This window comes from Melanostigma gelatinosum (assembly GCF_949748355.1).
Source record: "Melanostigma gelatinosum genome assembly, chromosome: 22".
Lineage (NCBI taxonomy): Eukaryota > Metazoa > Chordata > Actinopteri > Perciformes > Zoarcidae > Melanostigma > Melanostigma gelatinosum.
Window position 1 is genome coordinate 4175697 of NC_136655.1, and position 22767 is coordinate 4198463.

The 22767-nt window shown below is 45.1% G+C and overlaps 1 protein-coding gene across 1 annotated transcript in view; it reads right to left on the reverse strand.

Annotated features, from left to right (window-relative positions):
• The window catches only part of ppfia2 (PTPRF interacting protein alpha 2), a gene marked incomplete at its 5' end in the record, with an annotated part of 98792 nt that extends 76481 nt beyond the window's left edge, over positions 1-22311 (reverse strand). Inside the window, one exon of the mRNA XM_079294113.1 lies at positions 22063-22311. Within this exon, the coding sequence (XP_079150239.1) occupies positions 22063-22311 (249 nt within the window). The remainder of the gene's footprint in view (positions 1-22062) is intronic.
• Between the last annotated feature and the right edge of the window lie 456 nt (positions 22312-22767).

Below are 22767 nucleotides of genomic sequence, written 5' to 3' on the forward strand. Positions count from 1 at the left end.
GAGATGCCGAACTCTCGCTGCACTCAATTTCCCAAATTTAAGTGTCTCCGTGGGGCTTCTGTGGGCTGGCGGGAAGAGCCAACGAGCAGGTGAGGCCTTAGCTTGAATGGGTGCTTTTCTACGTGTGTGTGTAAACGTGTTTGTTGCGTGTCAGTAGAGGTTTGAACCACATTTCACCAGGTCCTCTGCATTTGGCCACTAACGCGTTCACTTCCTCTTCAGATGGATTCAACAAGACAGGGTGGCGAGCCACTAAACTGGGATTAACTTCCTAATGAGCCACTGAGTAAAAATGAGATGTTGGGCCGCTGTAATATTCTCTGCTCGAGTACTACCTGACCCCAGATCTGCCATGTGGGGATGTGATTGATGGACACGTACATTTAGGAAAACTCGGCATAAAAGCATAAAACTGGAAGAAAGAAGTTGAGCTTCAAAGTTCATTCTTGACTTTGCAAGCAAGAGCTGAAAAAGAAAATCACACCTTAAGGTCCATTCATTCTGGAGCTCGCCCAATTGTCTCCATCTGCTGATGAAGACCATGTGACATGATCACACAAGTGGACTTTGAGGTGGAAGCGCTTTGCCGACAGAAATACAGAATCTTTCTTGAGGCGATAAAGCAGGAGACCGTCACCTGTGTGTGGTATCTCTGCACTCTACAGGGATGAAAGTGGAAAGTTATTTACCTGTGGTGCAACAAGCGAAGAGGCCGCGATCCAACGAAAAAGAAGCAGCAGCAGCAGCGAGCACAGAGGAGGAGAGAAAAGAGAGAGAGCGTGTTCGGTCAGTTGGACATTTAAAAACGTGCCTTACACAGGCACACGATCAAATGAACACAATGAAGGAAGATGGAGTGAATAACTGCAGCGTAGAGTGAACAAACAAAGCCATTGCGCTGCTTGTGCCGAGGCGGCTGAATTGAGGACGCTCCACTGATCTCGTTGGAATGACAATGTGTTTCTCAGGTTATGAGCTCAACCAGCTGTTGTTGCTCGCAGCGACGCGTCGACAGGTGTTCAAATGACTACCCCCCCCCCCCCCCCACTTCACAACCTCACAGCGCCACTTCCTGCTCTCATCCCTTCTGTCAGTTGCGTACATATTACGGATAAATGATCACCATGGTTATATGACAATAACATTTTTTGGTTTGAGGCTATTCATACTGCTCATATTATGCATCAATATATAGTCGTTTTAATATCTTTAAGTTTGATAATTTTTCATGAAAAATCCATTGTTCAGCGTTTGCAAATGAAGTACACGTTTGTCTCTGAAACAGTAATTATTGTAATATGTTTGTATTAGATTTTGTTTCGACATTAAAGGTGCTTTATTCCAAGCTCCAAAGATGCTGACGGCTGAGCCGGAAGTTCGAGAAGTCGATTTCTAATTTTCAACCTCGATCAAACTCCAATGCAGTTGAACTGAAAATGTCTAATTGTGATGTTTCATTCGCTCCTTTATCCACACTTCCAAAGAGTCAACTGTGTTGACGTGGATTTCTCCTTTCCAAGCTTCCAAAGGACAACTAGTGCAAGATGAAGTCTACAATCACACTTAATCACACACAATGTATCCCAATCTGTGTATTTGCCTTAAAGAAGCAGAAACACAGCAAACTGTCAGCTTCACATTCAATACTGCATGACTTCCATGACTGATGATCTATTCCTACTGCTCCATCACATGACAAAGCCCTCTTAGTCACTCACACATCGGCATTCACGTGCAAAGACGCACACTGTAGATGCTCACACACTCGCATAACTTATGCACGTGCACGCTCACACACACTTATATCAGTCCACCTCCTCCTCCTCCTCGCTCACCCCTTCCTCTTCCTCTTATTACGCCCTCTCTCCTCCTCCTCCTCCTCAGAAATGTCAGCCTGCTCACGGATACATCTCCTCACATATGCTGCAACGTTTGGCATTTAAATATCAGCGTAGAAGCACATACAGTGCCCGAGTCTTGGCTTCCAGGTGTTTAAAATGCAGAGTTGGTGAGAATGATTTAAGGCTGTAGTACATAAGTACAAGTATATAAGAAAGAGAAGTGGACTCACGGGACTTTTATCCTTTATTTATCTCGATAAAGTGCTGTAAGCTGCCCTTTCGGTACAGAAGTGAGACGATGGAAGCTGGTTGAATTGATCACATTACTCAATAAATCTATTCCCTATTCTATTGACACGAGTGAACTATGATGGCAACTGTTCTTTCTACGATCGTGACTCACCCCGCAGCATTTCGTCGACATATGTTTCGCTGCAGCCGAGTACTTCTTGTATGTGTGTGTGTGTGTGTATGAGAGCTACACTGAGTTTAGTGTCACTTCTTCAGTGGTAACATCACAACCTCATTGCTCTCTCAAGTGAGAAAAAAAGAAAAGAAAAAGCAGATACAAGTGTTAAAAAGCATCAAAACGCTGCAGCAGGAGGAGCAGTGGCCTCGCTGTGGCCGAGCATCGGTGAGAGCCAGCTTGTGGCCACTAGAATAATTGCCTGTGTCGGGCTGTTGAGCTCATGTACTCCATGGAGCAGGCTGCTGTGCTTGACAGTGGTCGGCGAGTGTTAAAGATTCTGCCCACCCACATTGTGACTACGGCGACCACACTAGCAGCAAAGAAAGGACACACTCCAGGGTCCTCACACGCCGGCGTACACGTAACAGACTGTGATGTCAGGCCGCTACGCCAGCGAATGAACGCGTGTGTGACCGGGGAGAGAGACAAAGTGCTTTGTCCTTGTCGAGGAGGGGCGAGAGACGAGTTGTGTCTGAACAGATATGGTGACATCACTTCTTGGCAGGGGGCTCCGGGGAGACCGTGGTGCCTGGGCCAGGGACATGCGCTCATCCAATCACCACTGTAGCGCTCTGTATGTGTGTGAGTGTGTGTGTGTGTGTGTGTGTGTGGGGGGGGGGGCCAGGTCAGTCAGCAAATGCATCCCAAAGCTAGTCCTTAATCAAACAGAGGGAGGTCATCCCACAGGAAGTAATGGGAGTACAGTGTGTGTTCCTCTCTGTGCTGACATGTGTTTTTTCTCTCCCCCGTACCCGCCCCAATAAGTGATGGAGGCAAAAACAAAGAGCAAAACTGGTGTGTGTGTGTGTGTGTGTGTGTCAGTGGAAGAAAGTGCTTTATACTGCTGCTGTATGTCTCCACCTGTGAGTATGTGTACATATATGTGTACAAATATGCCAACATTCCATTGATTTTTTTAATGTTTAGATTTAACGTTTCATGTCAGATTGTAAAATGTAAACTGTAATGCTGAGTTTAACGATGTGTCACCCTTCACCGTCTGGCCCCCAAAATTAGCAGTTGCATCATCAGTTATTGCACATGCTGTACCTCAGACACAGCCTTTTCTTCGCGCTCACACACACACACACACACAGTATCGAGTCGATGTGCCATAAGCTCATCCCGTCTACAACACTCCACTAAGTCACATTACCCTATGGCTCAGCATGACATCAGAGATATGAAAGACACAGTGGATTAGATGAACTCATTAGCCTTTCAATATGACTCATCTCCTTACATTAGCTGTTGTATTGGATATGTAATTCAGACAATGAAAGCCTGAAACCTCCATTGATTTCATCCAACAGAAGCAGAGATTGGATGTGCATAAAACAGGGCGATGGCAACGCAACTGAAACCAAAAGGTGGATCAGGTGTGATCACAGCCTCAGGGGGACGTGAGCCGGAAGCCGGGAATGAAATAAAGAAACAGAGGAGAAATAAATAGAGGCGAATGTGAAGTTAGATTCGATTAGACGGTGCGTACTGTGTGTGTTTGGGACGCTTCCTTATGGTGGGCTCCACATCGAGTCAGTGTGTGGAGGTCAAGGACAGACTCTGTCTCCCCCCTCTCTCCCCCCCTCCCTCTCATCAGTTACCCACTGGCCATCTGTGCCCCAGTGTCTCTCTGCTCTTCTCCACTGACCATGTAAATCTCACACCATTAAAAAAAAAGGACGAACTCACATCTTGAAAGTGTTACCACTCCGGAGCTGGTTGTCACAGCCGGAGAGCAGCAGCAGCACCGCGCTGGAGGAAGGACACCGAGGCGTCACAGCGTGCAGAGAAGGACAACAGGGCGGCACAAGAGTGGGAAATTGGCTGTTATGTAGAGTCTTTGTTTATATCTTTGTGACGTGTATGATTATATTATTGATCAGTGTCACCTTGAGGACTGCTCCTCTTCCTCTATCTGGTCAGAAAGTGTTGCATTTCTGAAACATATTTAATATATTCGACATTCAGAGTATTAATATAGCAGCAAACAACTGTTCACAACTGAGAAATGTTTACCTGAGCAGGGAATGAAGTCGCTCCGCCGTGTGTGTTGTAATCCTTCTCTGTGCTTTGTTGACATAGCCGGACCATAGCCGGACCGGCAGCGTGTGCTTTCGGTGCATGTTAGCGCACGTGAGCGTGCCCCACAGGCTAGCTTATGACTACAGCTGATAGCGGCTTGCGTCAATACAGCTAACATGTTAGCAAGAAATTGTTACTTTGCACATGCAGGGAGCCACATTCGCGATCATATAGAGTCTTGTTTCTGGCTCTTTAACTGCTAACAAATTCCCTGTGTTCACCAGCTAGCTGCTACCTCGCTGCTAACTCGCTGCTAACTAGCTGCTAACTAGCTGCTAACTAGTTGCTAACTAGCTGCCTGTCGTTTAGGACTGAGCAGGTAGCGTACAGTGGGTTCATCACATATGCTGAAAACAACCGCTTGCTGCTGCTGCTGCTGGTAAGAAGCTTGATCCAAACAGAACATCCAGGCCAAAACAAACCAAAGAGCTAAAAGCTACAAAAGTCCACAGAGCTGAAGGGAACTGCAGAGTTGAGTGATAACTCAGTGTGGGCTCACTATGAGTGGCTCCTTTCACAGACGTAGTCATTCTGTTCCAAACAATATTGATCAGCGCAGCTTTAAAGACTTTACTGAGGCACTCCACTAAGCTCCCTCAACAGCTCGACACACAAAAGCAGACGGTTGAACGTTTTCATTCTTTTGTCAGTGCATCCATCACACATCCGGCCATCCGTGGATTTCATCCTTTTTTTTGTGAGATCTGTAACCACGTCTAAACCTCCCCAGCGGTGGCTCGATGAGTCGACTCGATGTCCCAGTGATTTCTCATTATGATGATTAGCAGTACAGAACTCCAAACATTTAAGCTCTGGGTAAAATCAATGTGTGCTTTGTAGTACATAAAAAAGTAACTTGCAATGTACTGAGGCTCCTGCAGCACGGCACAGGCCTCAAGGGGAACATAAGAAGGAACAAATAAACCTTTACATCACTTTTTCAGCAGGATATTGTTTTTGTGTTTGTGTTTTCTATTACATGCACTCATTTTAAGATTTTAAACTGTTACATGTCTTTAAATGATTACTTCAGTGTCAATCGAGGGACTGGTGTTGAAAATTAGCTTCAGCTATCTACACATGTGCAGTACATCAATTTTAACTGTTTCTCTGTACTCGTCCCTTCCAAATAAAGTAATAAATAAATAAATCAGCATTACCAAAGATTAGTTGGTTAAACTTCTACAGTTAACATTCACTGGTGCACGTGAAAAATAGCCAAATTAAGTTTTTCCCACAGGTATCAAAATCTGTTTCCCTGTCCAAATCCAAATAAACAGTGTGTGCAATTAACTCATTTCTAACAAATACTCAGAGTACTTTTAATATTCATAAATAACCACGGAACTTCACTCTACATCGAACAAAAAAAACACCCTTTGACATTGCTGTGTCAATTGTAGAAAAGGCCAAAACACAGCAGAGTTGCAGGAAATTTAAAAAACAGTCCTCTCCAAACCTCCGTAGTAAAATAATGTTCCCTTTCTTCCACTCTCAAGTTTCCCCTTAAGCCCTGTTCCCACCAAATCTCCTCGATTATCCTCTTCTCCATCCCCCTCACGTTCACCATCACCATGGAAACCCAGTCTCTCTCTCTGCCCCACCTTCTTCCACGTCTGGTCTCTGTGGAAACCTCAAGGTGCTCCCGGGTCTCTGAAGGCAACTCAGAGCGAGCGGCGCGCTGGAACAAACACCAACAGATCAGAGAAATGGGAGGCACCAGAAGCCTGAAGCCCTCTGAGGAGTTTGTCTTTAGCCCAATTAATACTGCAGCTCTGATCCAAAGTGTCTGTGAAATCACTCTGAAATCATAAAGGCCTGAAAAACACAGCAAAGTGTGAGCCTTGAATCTCCTGTTTACGTGATCACACTTTTAAGCAAGTGAGAGAAAGTGTGAAAACGACATGTTTCGCTTCAATGGCGCCAAGAGAAGTCACCAGCCATGCCAAGACAAGGTCTGTTAAACCCCAAAAACCACAACGTTGACCACAGAATATCTGTTAAACAAACAGAGTTAAACAAGCAGTGACCTCAGAGGGCTCCGCACGTCTCTGGCAGCTCACAAATAAAACATTTCAAGATTTCAAGCTGTAAGAGACGAAGAGCGTTCAAAGCAGTTTGTGTGTGGGAAACGGCTATTTTTAGACAATCCACAAGACGTGATGAGAGGAGTTACGAAAGAAGAAGAGCTATTATCAGCATGATGGTTTCATGCCACACTGGGCAAGGTTATGTATATATAAACACCTGAAGAAACATTTATTTCTTCTAAAACTATCTCCAGCGTCCTCTACCTTCACTTCAATGTCTTTAGATACTCGTTTGAAGCGTGCAGGATAACCCTGACAGCGAATGGAATAAACTTTGCCTTTATATCAATATCATACTGACCTTGATGAGAGAGTGCAGTCGCTTTGCTGCTTGCTCTTGCCTCTGCACCTCTGCTTGCATTTTCTTGCTTCAATTTGCCAGATATATCACATATATCACTCTTCAACGTTTGAGTGAAGACAAATCCGTCGGAAAGTCGTCGAGCTATTTGGATTGTTGGCTAATGCTAACTAGCAGCTAAGTTAAAGCTAAGTAGCAGCAAGATGCCTCCCTTCTCCACGGATGACTACTACAAACTCCTACAGAAGATTGCAGTCTTGGAAACAAAAATCCACCGACTAGAAGTAAACGTGGCGGTAAATGGACTGTGTGGGAATGATACTGCTGCCTTTAATTGAACCACATTCAATTCATATATCAATCAATTTCCTGCATTTCTGCATTTTACAACTGAATTTTATTTCTTACACTGTTTCTTTAATTGTTTTTAAATCTCCTTTTCTTTTGCCTTATGTTTTGATGCTTTTAATGGTTTTATGTGAAGCACTTTGAATTACCTTGTTGTTGAAATGTGCTATACAAATAAACTTGCCTTGCCTTACCTTGCCTATGCAAATATTATCTGTATACGTCTCTCAGTGTTTGTAAAAGTTGTGAAAGCTGTTATGTGCTTGTCGTGTTAAGATGAAGAGGAAATTGGTATTTTGCCTCCCACATTTAGATGATGTAAAGAAATATGTACCATTGTAATAAAATGTAACAATGAGTAATGAGTCAGCATTTTATCTTTAAATTAGAAAAAATGACACGAAATACTACTCTCTCCTCATTTACATGTCTGGTAAAAGTATCCTCCAAAGATATTAAGCCAATTAATAACTCGGAAATTGTATCGGAACTTGTATTCCTGGAAGCTGAAACGCACAGCGATGAGATGTTTTGTTCATGCCTCGGGCTGCTACGTCTCCAGCCTGCAGCTGTGTGCCAAAAATGATCAATGATCAATTCCTCTGAGTGCAGACACTCTTCATCCCAGAGCGCCATCAGCAGGGGCAACATATCATGTAAGGGACTCAATTACAAGCATTGAGTTCAGCGGTACCACTGGGCTGTTGATGTCAATGCATGGAAACACTAATCTGGTGTGAAACTCATTTCTTCATATTTGCCTGCCCTCACCGCTGCTGCTCAAAATATGTTTTGCTGACTGTTACTTCATTTTGACATTCACTGTACAAAATGATGCATGTGCAGAAGTTTGAAGACTTGAAGGCTGTTTTCACATTTATCTGCTGAACAAGGAAAAGTGCCTTTGCGCTCATCTTAAAGGGACAGTTCAGATGTTTTAAAGTTGGGTTATACGAGGTCCTTTATTATTTACTTATTACCGACAGTAGATGGTGATTGGCAAACCCGCAGTTTGGAGAAACAGACGGAAGCGAAGCAATGTACTGCTGTGGACGGGGGCAGCAGCAAACATGGATTTTAGTAGGCTCAACAATAGAAACACCGATCCGTACAACACAATAGAGTTCAACAGCACCACAAACTAATAAAGTGACTGAGTGTATGTATTAAAGCATGTCTGGAGGGGATCTTTAAGCCTGAAATTCTGAAATGCTGGAGGTAAAAGATGCATGAATATTCTCACAAAGACATTTGTATATATTACAGAGACTTTGTTGCTCAATGCAAAGAGGCCTCCGTCTCCGTTCCCCCCTCGCTTCATCACGCGTCTCAAAATACCCCCTCTTAGGTCTCTCAAGCCTCAAGGAGGATGCTGATCACATGGTGCGCGCAGCAGCGTGTCGAGGTCAAGAGGGGACGAAACGAGTCGACGCTCCGCTTCAAGTGCGGGTTCATCACAAGAGAGCACGTGCAAGCCGAGTCACAGACACTTTCACAGCTGACGTCTATCACTTAGGACAGTAATAGGACTCTATTCAGGGACCGGGTCTTTTCACTGGGTCTTGTGTGTCATGATGAGGACATTTGAAACGTATTAAATCACATCTGGCAATCCAAACTTCTGATGGCCAATAAAAAAATCATCTGGTACTTTAAATTTGAAAAAAAAAAATGATTTGTAGGAGTTCACACCTGCGTACTCAGCATCAGTGTGCGACTCATGTAACTCAAGTCAATAGATATGTACTAATCGAATCAGTCCGCCTTCATTGATATACCTACCATCTCTATCTCCTTGCCCCGCGTCTGTTTATCTGCCACCGTCTCACCACAGGGGGTGGTTGGCTGCGACCTACTTTGCGAAGCAGAACTGGAGCTGTCTGGGTCTCTTTTTTCACAAAAAAAAAAGAAAATGAGAAGCGGAACTCGTCCTACAAATCTGGTAACCATTGGGTAACGCCACAAAGCAAGATGTCTGGTGATCTGGATCATCAAGTGGCTCCTAGTAGGTAAAAGATGATTCAGGCCTCCTTCATGTCCAGTGGCTCCATTAGCGCAGGAAGGTGGCGTTTTACATCCATTAGCCCGGAATAAATGGCGGCTGAATTATTGAGAACATCAACTCGGTGAACGACTGCCGAGCCATTAACTAAACAGGATCCGGCTGGCAGGAGATTGCTTCGACTCGACGGTTCATTTACCTACAGCAGCGTTTACGTCGAAGGACTCATTAATGTCCATTCTATCAACGATCCAACAAAGATAAAAATGCCGGTTTGATTGTGGCCCGGAACTTGTATTTCATGTTGAACCTCTTGGTCTCTCCCATGCTTCCAGCAAAACACCGTTTATGTCTCAGATCGCTTTGTTGGTTTTGAAGCGCAAGAAGAGGCAAAAGTTTTCAGTAATACAAAAAAAAATGGCAAAAAAATAGATTCTCTCAAGATCACACGGATTCGTCCTGCGGCCATCGTGGAGTCCCGACCCCTCGGTTGGGAACCTCCGCTATAGACCGATCTCAAAGGTAAACAATCTACAAGCGAGATGCCGCTGCCGTGATGGCAGCTGTAATAACACTGAATACCGTGTGAAAAGGATTCATTTCAAACCACTTTTATAGTTTGCTGAACTTGACAACTGCTTTCACAGTCAGTAAAACTGCATTTACCCGTAGTTTGACTGTATCACTGGAGACTTTCCTTCAGAGCACAACACATAAATCAGCCAATGAATGAGTCTATGAGCAGAATACTGAGTCCAATACTCACAACAGGAACTCACTGTCTAAAAGTCTACAGAGGCCGACAAAACCCCCCCCCCCCTATTGATTACTTGCTCAGTTTAAGGTTCATCCATCCTCACAAATGTCTTTAATTTCCTCTGTTACTTCGTAGAACTGTTATGGATTGAATACCAAAAATGACACTCTGACGCTGACTGATTTCACTCTGTAGTACTGCCGTGTACAAAAAGTCAATAGCTTTTTATACTTCTTGTATCCAGCCGAAGATGTCCAACCCTGAGCAGTAGAACACCGACTGAGAAGAAATATTCATTCACTGAACAACAACCTTGGGTGAGGACTGTGGGAGGGTGACTGTGGGAGTACAGTGTGAATGAGGGTTACCGTCTTTGAATGGGCGTCCAGTGTGAATGGGAGACTTGGGGAAGAGGTTACCGGGTGAGTTACAGCCTGGATCAGCACACGTCTGAGCACTGGGTGATAAAAGCGTCGTGTCATCCCTCGTGTCATCACTCTCTCACTCGTTCATCGCCATCATTCCTCTCACTCTGTGCCGCCTCCCTCTCGTCCCCCCCTCCCCTCGCCTTCTTTCCCATATATCGATTCCTCCTCGCATCTGTTTTATCGCCTTGCTTCTCGTGAAAGTGAATCACGTTCAACAAACAAGAGGAAATCATGAATTAGCACCGTCACATTGACGGCCAAATATAGACAGGCAACGCAGCCGCGGAGATATGTGTCATAACAACTGCACATCATGCTCACTGACAAAACGGGAACACAATTAGTCATCTCGGGGGCTAATCGTGTTAGACAACTGAGAAAATGCAACCTTATTTGAACTGCAAAGATGAAAAGAGAAGATTTTCTTGCAGGAGAGCAGATTTAAAAAAGAAAAAAAAAAGCTGACGCAGTCGCCTGGCCGTGGTGGATTTTTACCATAACCCAAGAGAGACTGTGTGTATTCTACACAGGGCTTCATCACATGATTATTTAATCAAAGTAGAGATGCATTTTAAGACTGCAGCAGTTTAATATTGCAATCTTAGCTACAATTTAAGCTCAGTATTCGGTTTTCAGGCGGTAGAGAACTACTAAAATCCACATTAAAGGGATTGTTAGGATGTTTCAAAGTGTTAATATTATCCAGTGATAGACTATATATATATATATATATATATATATATATATATATATATATATATATAACTATGCAGTGCATAGTTACCTCAAACAATCACAGCTTTATGTGCCTACAGTACGCATCCACCCGCTATTTATTTATCCAGCCAACCCCACAAGCGTGCACACGTTTGCCACGCTGGATCACAACCCTCCTGCTCCCCGATAACCTTTGAGCACAGATTGCATTACTCTTGCGAGCCCGGCTCATTTCATCACTTTCTCTCATGTGAAATAAATATCCCCAGCGTCTCGCGGGCCTCATGATGAAAATCGTGGCAAATCAGAGCCGCCGTTATTGTGTTCACACGCGGGTCGGAGGTCATTCTGCATCTCACGGCCGTAAAGAGACGAGGTAAATCGAGTCGGCCTTTTGAGTTTTGAGGTCTGGGAGAATCGGCGGTCCCTGGCCGAGGGTCTGGCTGCATCGATCCAGCTCGTCTGATGGTTGCGTCATTGCACTGCTACAGCTCGTCTTTAAATCTAATGTCAATAAACAGAGAATAATACGCATCACATTACAGAAAAAACAAACAAATTGTGACTCATTTATAGTCTTCTCACGACTGGAAAAGATAAATACTGAGCAGACAGAATCTGTCGAGCAGGCAGCTCAGAGCTGATTATAGTCTAAGCACAAGGCAGCCATAAAACATGCCTATAATACGGCTCATAATTTGGACAAAAGGGCTGACATGAAACATACGTTTCTAATCCAAACTCCAGGGGATCTGCGATCAGCCGTGCATTTGTCTGCATATTACACGACTAACGCTGTCAGAGACGGAGGGAGATTGCTTCAGATTGGCCAATCAAGATGGTAATTAGCCGCATCAGGCGTTTCAGCGCGCGAGCCAGAGAGCTTAGGAAAGAGATGCTGCTAATCTATATTCTGTGTGCATTTTGAGAGGAGGGAATAATAATATCCAGAGTAATAAACTCTCAAAAGGTTCGACAAGAGCTGGTTTACTGTCCCCTGAATCCATCAGTCATTTAAGGGCATCAATAAAGCACGAGGCCTGTGATCCTCACATGCTGCAGCTGTGCAGCCGAGGCCTCCCAGTCAAAGTAGGCCCGGTGGCTTCTTTGTTGGAAGCACTGCATCAGCATCTCAACACACTACCCAGTCTTCTGTGACATGGGTGAATCTGCAGAGAGCTGCGTAATGACGATGGCAGTTTAGAGGACATCACGCGATGGCCATTTTCCCTGAGTTTTTTCCAAAAGAGGCACGCGTGGGAAATCCGCCCACCAAGAACTAACAGGCTTAAAATTGGCTTTGATTGGCCGCACATCTGCTCTTTCCTCTATCCGCGAAGCGACAGAGAATACAGTGCAGTAATTGTCGGTATTTACTTCCCGGTACATGGAACTACAAGCAATTTAGTCCACGGAGTGTGTCCGTGTGTGTTGGCCACCTTTAACGTTGGGTTAAACGGGCATTACCTGCCCAGGGATATTGATCGCGGTGGTCCGAACCTATAGAGGGAATCTCTTCCACATGATGTGAACTTAAGTATTCCCCGAAAATGTATGTTTGGTGTTTATTCTGGGGGTTTATTTGGTCTGTGATGTTCCGTGTTGCCACAGTGCTGAAAAAAAAATCGTAAAAAAAAGAAAAGAAAAATGGTTTCGATTGATATGAGCTCAAGAGACTCATATTTTTATCTGACAGAACGACTGGTCTTGATTGATAGCCAAGAACTTACCGTTTTCAAGTTATATGGTTACTCGTCTAAATACATCATTTTTTTTCCCCAGACTTTTATCATCTTTGTTGTTGTGAAATTCTGGGTCGTTTAACCTCTGAGGCCTCTAAACATATTTAAATCAAACACACCTAGTGGGATACAAGAGAAGGGTTCTCCTGACACTTTATCTTGTTTAACTAGCAAAGTCAGCGGCCGCCTACATGATCTAACATGTCCTCTAACGAACGATTATCCTGCCTCCTGTACCTCAATTTGTGTCAAGCTCCTGCTGACAGTGTTGCAAGACGATCTGTGCACATGGACGCTTTTAGTCAGAAAGAAAACAATGAGTCGCACAACAAGTTAAGCATTCTTTACACCTTTGATGTTTTGGAGCTTTAATAAGCACCGGCTCTTTCTCTTTTTATCCAGCAAAGTAACATTGGTACCTTTCCCAGCTACCCCGGGTTGGAACAGTCTTTTACTGTTCAGTTTCATTTGTTTATTTGTCAGCGACGATCCTCATTAATTAACAGTTAAGCTGTAAATGAGCTCGTTTTAAAGCGAAGGCAAATTGTCACTAAGTGGATGTAAAAAGAGACATTACAATAAAATATGTCTTGCAAAGAACTACAAAGTTGAGACACTTAGGAAGATGGTTGAGGAGAGAACTGGGAATCTAATCTACACGTCTGAATTCAAGGCAGTGCTACAGTAATGCCTGGCTTAAGGGCACTTGAACAGCTATAGGGATGTGTTTGGGGTTTTGAACTGCTCAACACGTGTTCTAACCAATGAATAAATGCAACACAGTTAACGACACCTCTGGGTTTCATCTGGTTGTCTGTTTCAGCGGTGCTTATGAGTATTTGGCAGCGCAGTGGAGCGGACATGTCCGCGCTACACAGTACCTGATGTGCTCTATTGGATACCTGTGGTCGAAGCTGGCCGGGAAAGCAGCTGGCAACAGGAGGCCGGCACTAGATGACTGTTCTCAGCAAGAAAACAACAAGCAGCTGTGGGAGCGGCGGGTGGGGTTGGCCTCGTCTTTAAAGGAAGGCAGGCTGTGATTATCACAGTGCAGAGCGGGGCCACCAAATGCTGTCGACATAACCAGGCCGGCTCGCTAACACTTGAAGCTCATTAACCATCGCGCCACCTGCAGTTTACAGCTTAACAATTCCAATGCTGAAGGAGCCATCAGTCTATTCTCACAATGCTTTATATATACACACAGAATGTTGTATACAGCTGTTAGACTGTTATATATGCACGTCAGAATTCAAGCACCTCTTGAGATGATAATAATAAAAATAAACTCTGGTTGTAGAGCACCTGTCATACAAGAAATACAGCGTGAAGTGCTTCACAATAAAGGAAAATAGACAATTAATATAAACAAAATCAGGAATAAAATGCCATCGTTAATGTAAAATAAGATATGTGAAATAAAGATTAGTAATACAATGTGAACAAATAAAGGAAAGTGAAAAATGAAAAAGAAAGTCAGAAAAAATCAAACTCTTTTTGTCTATATTTAAAAAAAGAAATGAATTCAAGAGTTTGAAGTATAATCTGTAGAAGTAACAGAAGGTACACAAGCAACTACAAGATAAAAAAAATAAAGCGAATCAACGTTCACAAAACAGTAAGAGTAAAAACTGATGATGCTCCAACAAAAGCAATTGGTGAGGAATTAAAGATGCTGGTCAATATCTCCTCGGTACTCTTTTACGTGTCGCGGTTCATATTCCGCTTCTACAGCAACATGTGTTTCAGATATTTGCTCAATTATTTATTTCTTCTGATTACAATCCACGAACTCATGCATTTGCAAAGTGTGCTGCTAGATAATTATGAGCAGGGCTTAATGACTCCACTGCACGTTCACAGCGCTTATTGAATGGACTCCAGATGCTGAAGAAGCTGAATGTATTTTGAAATGTCCCCACGGGTCCCAGGTTTCCTTTGACACGCCGCCTTCAGTTGTAAACTCAATGTAGAGACGGCAACAGAAATAGATAGAAATAGAAACTTCTCGTCATGAGACACTCTTTACGGTATCTCACGTCGCTCCACTGTGTTCTCCTGCATCCCGGCTGCTCTTTCTTTCATTATTTCCAAGACGCTGAATACGGGTGCAAAGAGGCGCGTGTAGAAGGGACGCCACAGCTGTTTTATTTCAGGGAGGCCGACACCAGAATGCCATCAAGTTATCTAAAAGACGCTCACAGTTTGGTCTGACAGCAACATGTTGTGTCTGAGGTGATGCCACGCTCTCTCCAGTTGTGCAGTTATGTACAGGCAGCCTGAGAGATAGAAGCAACCGACGACAAAATGTGCATATCTCTCCTGAATTCACTCAAGTTAGCATTAGATAATGCCACATCTGCATATATATGAACATAACATTTGAAAAAAACCTTTGTCATGATGGCGTGTAAAACTATTCACCTGTAGTGTTTCATCTCGAAAGGCCATTTTCTCAAAATGATTGTTTTCTCAGACTGACCCAGAAATCTCCCCTTCAGTAGCTTTTACATAAACCAAACGTTACAGTTGAATCTATATTCTGAAGGTTTTCTAAATATGTCACTCATAGCCTGATTTACAGAACATTTTATTTCTAAAAACATGGAGGAAATAATACAAATGAATTTGTCTGTTGACATTATTTTCTGATGGGACAAAATGAAACAATAATTTTGAAGCTGGCTTGATCCAATGTTGTAGAAATGTATGCAAATTAGATATTTAAATAAGACAAATACAAAAAATGACAAGCACTTTTTTTCAATTATTAAAAATTGTCTTGTGGTGATATCTATGAGCTACAATGTCTACCCTTGTCACGTGTGTTGCTCCTTTTCATCTGCAATGTAGTGTTTGATATGTACGGTGCAAAGTATGTCATGAAGAAGTTCAGAAGTTCAACGTACCAACACATACATGAAGCAGAGCCACTGTACAGCTGGAATACATTACGTCATGTGAAAGTGATGAAACATACCAAGCCATGACTTACTCATATCAAGCATCTCTGACTGCAAAACAATGTCAGATGTAAGCCCAACCCCCCCCAGCAGCAGCACTGCCTGTACTACTCGGCCATCACACTGTATCACCAGACACGTGATTAGTCGTGACTTTGTGAAGTGCGATGCTGCGATGCACCGGAGTCACATCAGTGGGCTCGATGTGGGCTCGATGTGGGCTCGATGTGGTCTCGATGTGGTCTCGATGCGGTCTCGATGTGGGCTCGATGTGGGCTCGATGTGGGCTCTCTGCAGGGGGCCAGCGAGCCGCCACAGAGAGGAGGAAGTTCCAGGACGCCGCTGACAGTTTGGAAAGACGCAGTTATGGAGAGACACAGAGGATCAACTCCTCGGAGAGCGTGAGCAACTCATTATATTTCACCTTCAAAACAGATCGGATGTTCTATTCCTGTCCTTGTCGCACAATGCTGATGTCATCCAGCTAAATTCTCCAGCACACCTTTCTGTATTACCTCAACGTTGTGAGGATGTCTTTGCCTTTGAAAGATGAATATGAAGAGAATCTCAACAAATATAACAAAAAAGGGTTTCCAAAATGCATTCCCTACCCGAGCTTCAACGTTCTAAAATGTTCCAGAGCCTTAGAGGACACCTTCCAGTGTCTGGTTTTGTCCTCTTTAACTAAAATTCCTATTCTTCTCAGTAAAAAGTAATGAGCCGTAATTACAGACGTATACGAGACGTGAATACTGCTTTGAAGCGCTGTGCTTACAGGTCAGTGTCCAGTATCGAGTCGTGGTGAGTGTAATGGTTTCAATGACAACATTTAAAAAGGTGGGAGCTGGGATGCAGCGTGGCGAGCAGGACATCGCTGGATCCACTCTGGATCCACTCTCTCAGAGTCCTCGAACAAGAGTCTCAGCCGGGGCGCCAATAGCCGGTGACATCATGCTCTATTTCTGTCCTTCAAGTGGAGCATTCAGAAGCTAAAAGGTATCCATTAACGAGGGCCCAGCTGCATGGTCCACACACACACACACACACACACACACACACACACACACACACACACACACACACACACACACACACACACACACACACACACACACACACACACACACACACACACACACACACACACACACACCAGTCAGTACCTTGTGTCAGAAATGAATGTCGGTCTAATTCCTCATCAGTCGGCCTACATTTCAAGCAGCTACGGCGGCACGATTATGGACAAAATGATCATCATGGCTGTTTTAAATCAATGTGGAGATTATTTCTTTCAAATATTCTCATTGCCCTTTCAAATCTAAATAAACGGAGCACTGCTTTCACTTCCATGTTCTGCTACAGTCCTGCTAATGGGTCTTCAAAATAAGACTTGCGATAAATGTTCGTTTAGGAAGCGCTTGATTTGATATGCAGCAGTTTTCTACGAGCATGGTTCGAGTCTTTCAGTCGCCGCTAAACCGGTTAAACTGAGGAATTAATATTCGTCAACGGTGGACCCAAAAACAAACAGATGTGGCTTTTGGAGGGAGGATTCCATTTCCAGGTCGGCACTGCGAGGAGAACTAAGTATTGGTCATAACCTCATTTCACTCTGCTCACTCAAGTGGCTCTCAAGGGACCAGTTGTGTGTGAGTGTGTGTGTTCGCGAGGATGGGACTGTACGTGTGTGAAGTAAGATTTGAGAATTTCGGTATTTCTTGCCTCGGGTTCTGAGTCATACCCAAGATCTACCGACAGTGATGCAAACTAACACACACACACATATGTGATTGAATCACTGTTGCCAGCTGTTGGAGATGCTGCTATACTTCCACTGAAGCTAACGTTAGCCATCCGTCAGCTAACTGTCACCTGCTTCTGTCAATGTGAAGGAGATTAAAGGGAGAAAAGAATGGAGGGAGGAGAGGAAAAACAAGGCTTCGGGGGTCAATTGAGCGGAGAAATCAAGGAAGGCTTTGGTTTGCGAATCAACGCTTGCCAGGCAGGAAAATGGGAAAATACGCCAAAGACGGCCGTGACAAGGACGCGAAGAAAGGAGTCACCGCATTTCCCAGCGTTATTTTATGAAACCCACATGTGCACAAGTTTGTAATTGTGCTACTTATGATGTACCGTCATGTGTTCTGAAGCTGATAAGCACGTGAACGTCGGGAAAGAAGCCGTGGCTACTGCTAAACTAACCGCACAGCCCACTCGAGCACGCCTTCGTACGGTTTCCTCCTGCACATCGAGCCCGCGGGCGGCCTGAACTGGGGCACAAACAACAACAGTAATCATGGAAAGTCATGTGGCGCTCTGGCGGGAGGAGACCAGCTGACTGGCTGACTGCTGGAGCCCTGAGGGCCTCCTGCACAGGCAACAGAGAGACAGGGAGGGGGAGGGAAGACAAGCTTAGTCATCTTCGCTTCCACGTCCTGCCCTAGTCGGGGAGCCTCACCGTCTCTCGCCTCATTCACAGCTCACCCCCGTGGAGGTCCGCGGAGTGGTACAGTCCATGACTACAAAACACTCGTTTGGAGATGTCGGCCGAGGCTTTAAGACGGATGGGTGGACACGGCCGTGCCCCCTGTGGACAGACTCTTTGACGAACGGCCGTGTCATGTTTGATGAAGAAACAGAGGGGGGAGGTGGATCATTGGCTTAAAGCGGGGTGCTAATGAGCAGACAATCCCAGACGTACATCGTGCTTACTCCTCAGATAAATCGCCCTAATTACTAATCTGTAAATGAAACTTTAATTGCTGTGTGAGATGAAAGCCTGTGTCCAGGCTCAATCGCTCTTTTGCGCCAAAGACGTTGCAGCGTGACGGTCATGAATGGGCGAACCGGGGATCAATCGGCGGCGCTGTACAGTAATCTAGTGCAGCCTTCACTTTCATTACAACATCGGTGTGCGGGGGATCAATTGGCCGGTGTCTCATTACTGTCTGGCAGAGAAAAAGCGCTCTGGCATCAGCGTCTGGGCCGCGCTGCGGGTCCTTCACAGTGACCCAACACATCCATTTATGATTTAATGTCATGACCACTGTTTTCTTTATTGGTAGATTTCTTGGCCAAATCAATAGCAATAGAAATGTCTGCGTTTTCCTAAAATCAATTTACATTTTTGCATTCCAGCGTGGGGAGAAAGGCTCCCCGCACTCCCTCGAGGCCTTTTTGAGTACAGTAACGCACAGCTGAGTGCTACGGGGAAACGCTGCCTGGCTGTGTCACGATACACGGGGGCGTTGGGGGGGATGGGAGCAGGGTCACATGTGCTGCAGGCTCTGGGTTGTCTCCGTGCTCGACATGTCTTTCCCCGTTCTCTGAAATCAGTTCATCAAGTACAATGGCGGGGAGTTTGTTTCTCTGCGAGCAGAGTGACTCTCCAGCTACACTGTAGCAGAGGAAACAAGCCGGAATAATGCAAAAACACACACACACACACACACCAGGCTTTCAGAAGACAGCGGTGCCCCTCATTTCCCAGACAGGCTTATAGTTAGAGGTGAGAACAAATTGCTCACCCTGGGCAACGAAACACATGTTGCATCAGCTGCAGAGATGTGGCGGAGGAGAACTCCGTCGCTGTATTTGCCGAATAGAGTTTACCACTTTGTCAGAGGGAAGCGGAAACACTCATAACGTACTTCACACTAAATTGCGGCAAACTGAGAGAGGAGTGAATGAGAATACTTTGGGTAAAGACAATCAATGGATAGTACACACACAGTGGAGACAAATGTCCTCTTTGGGTAAAGTCCAACGATCTATTCGGAGTGCAATGTAGCAAAATGTAGCAAACAAAGCAGAATATCCGACCGCGTAAAACACGGGAACCAATGAAAATGTTACAGTAGACTTGATAAGTGACTCTAAGAATCCCTAAATACACTACATATCCTGTGGGGAATGTAGGACATTTTGTAGAAAAACTGCAAGAGTTTGGAAACGAATCAACATGCGAATCAGTGACGGAGAAAAGGGTCATTATGCAGGAAGTGATTCAAGAAGTTCCTTGTGATGTTTATCACATGACTCCGGGTTCGCCGCTGAAATCTCCTGCAACTGTTCTTAAGCTAAACTTTTCAGAGACACTTTCACAAAACAGTCCTTCAAATGCAAGACAGAAGCATTTGAGCATCAACGCGTTACACGGCAGGCATGTCACGCAGCGTGTGACACATAATGCACCTCATGCACCTCCGCTCTGGAACAAAAATGGCCCGATGAAATGTAGAAAGAGGAGACAAGGGGACAGTGGGTGAGGAGAGGAGGCAGAGGAAGGGGCTGGGGCGCTGTTGGATTGTTACAAAAAAAACTAAAAAAAGGGGGAAGCGCTGTTGCCTGGAAGCGTCGAGTGGGGACGGCGAGTGTCACTCCGATCAGTCGGGAGTGTCATGACGAGTAGCCGAGCCGCGACCTCAGATGGGGGGGGAAACAGAGGAGAAGAGGGAGACATAACAGAAAAGGCAGTGACAGCAGAAACAGAGAGGGGGGGGGGGAGAGGAACAAGAGGGAGGGAAGTCTGTGGTGGGACAACGCCTAATCCTGCCAGTGCTGCAGGCTTCAGGAACAGAGGAGCGATATCAGCAAAGACACATTCACAGCCTGCCTATCGCCCCAAATGAGGCCACTTCTGTCTTCTGAAGCTCTGCTGCCTCTCTCCTCCCATCCGCCACCTCCTCTGCAAATCACACACACACACACACCGAGAGGAGAGAGACCTGGGAGCTATCTATTGCCCTCTTTAAGAAGCCCACTACGTGATTCTTACGTTCCACACTGCCGGCCCCCCTTAAGTCGCTGCAAAATGACATCTGTGCTAAAGAGGGCCCCCGTCTTTTTGATTTATTCTTTTCATTTCGCTTTAATAAGAGGTGTCGGATGCAGTAAAATCATCACAGCCACAGAAATGCACAACACACCAGCACAGAGGTGACGGCGGCCTCTGTGAAGTAAGCTCGTTCGTATTGTCCACGCTGCGAGCACAAGCTCTTATCTGCCACATATTAAACAGAGGCACAACGGGGCTACTTCTCCCTCAGCTAAATGCCTCGGTGTAATTACCGAGCTCTTCATAAACCGTTAACGAGTGATGCTGATATCATGCGGGCCAATGAGACGCCATCGGATTAATTCATGGAATGGTTTGTGGCAGGACGGCGACGGGACGATCCTGACCGCCGCCCTCGGAGTGACATCTAATTTAAGCCGGGTGTGAGGAAAGGCACCAGAACGCTATATGTCAGCTCTGTCATTACACAATGACAACCCCATACATCACCACAGCGCCGCCGCAGAGCCTTCACTGCCGGGTGGATACCAGCGAGTACGTCTGTTATTTCGCTTTGGCAGCCCTGGATGCTTCTCTCTGGAAAATGAAGCGGTGGGAAATGTTTGGGCAAGAGAGACTCAAATTTGCTGTTTCAACAAGAACGGGGAAAGGCGTGCATTCAAATATGAGCGGTGTGATTGGTGTGGCACAAACTTCCGGGCCCCATACATGCCCCCCCCACCCAAGTGGGTTCATTCAAGTCCGTCTTAAAGCCACGGGACGAGAAGAAAATAAAAAAAAGAGCAAACATTGAGATTCTGTCTGGATTCATTGAAAATATGAGGTGTCTTTGAACACTGCGAACGTCTTTAAAGCTGTAACGTGAGATCAGGTTTAAATCAGGTTTTGTTTGGGGAAGTCTACAATGTGACATTTGGGTTAAAAAAGAAAAAGACCAACAAACAAAAGCTTAACACACACTGTGCTTCATCCAGAGCTTTAATACACCATCATTATGCAACGGGAGTGTAACTGGTCATTAGATGTGTTTAAATTGATGCAAACGGGGCCACTAATGCACTCTCACGACATGAACTATAAACTTTCTTGCATGATTTCTTTTGGAATTTGGCGAGAGACCCCGAGTTCGTGGAAAACACAATGTTTGTGCCATATTCATGAAACAACAATGAACTGGTGTACTGCAAGATGACCTCAAAGTTCAAAGGATACTGGCGGCTGGGGAAAGAATATAATTCCAAGTTGTGGTTCATCCTGTGAAAGGGTTTCTAGGAATTCAAATGAGAACAAAGCGATACAACCAAACACTGTGTGCAACCAGAGACGAAAGAAGGGGTCAGCAACCTTTTGCCCCAATAAAACCACCATAAATAACAGGCCTGGCAACTACCAAAAACTCTCTTGCACACTTATTGCGAATGTCCCATTGGCTAAGCTATGACGTCCCACCTTTGTACTGAAGAGTTCAGATATACCGTGGCTCAACTCTTGCGTAAAAGCTATTTTATAGCCGTGGCTTACCTGTGGCAGGGCGGAGGTGAGCTGGCGCTGCAGAGAGTCGCGGTCGTAGACCACGTCCTGAAGGTGCTGCTGGGACAGGCCGAGGCTCTCCTGGGTCTCCCTCAGCGTGTCCAGCAGCCGGTCCCGCTCGTCCAGCATGTTGACCATCAGCTGCTCAAAGTGGGAGTCCGGGTCCGAGGCGCTGCTCTGAGAGCCGCGCTGGCTCAGCGCCGTGTCCTCGCTGATGGTGGGCATCACCTCGCACATCATGTTGGCGCTGGGACGAGAGGGAGATCGGAGATCAGACAGAGTTTCGACAGGAAATGAAGACGGTGGTGCGATGTGACGAGTGAAAAGGTAGTGTTGCTGTGTAGTGTTGATTTTGCAAGAGGGTAGCTATATATATATATATATATATCAAGCATATCTTTTGCTTGTATCTTTAAGGTAACTTCCTGCTACACTCTTTCCTTTTCCGTTGACCCCCCGGAGGAAATTAACCTCCATTTGTTAGTCTCAATCTGAAGCAATCCACCAACTCAATCGCTCAACAGAAAAGTTAAATCCAAACAGCAAGAGACAGCGTCGCACAATAAATATTCAATTTCAATAAATATCAATTCCCTTGGGTCATACCTGAAGCAGTTGAATCAAATGAAGGAGGACGCCCTTTAGCTTTGCTATCTAAGCTGCCAGAAGCAATATAACGGCAACCCTTTCAGAATA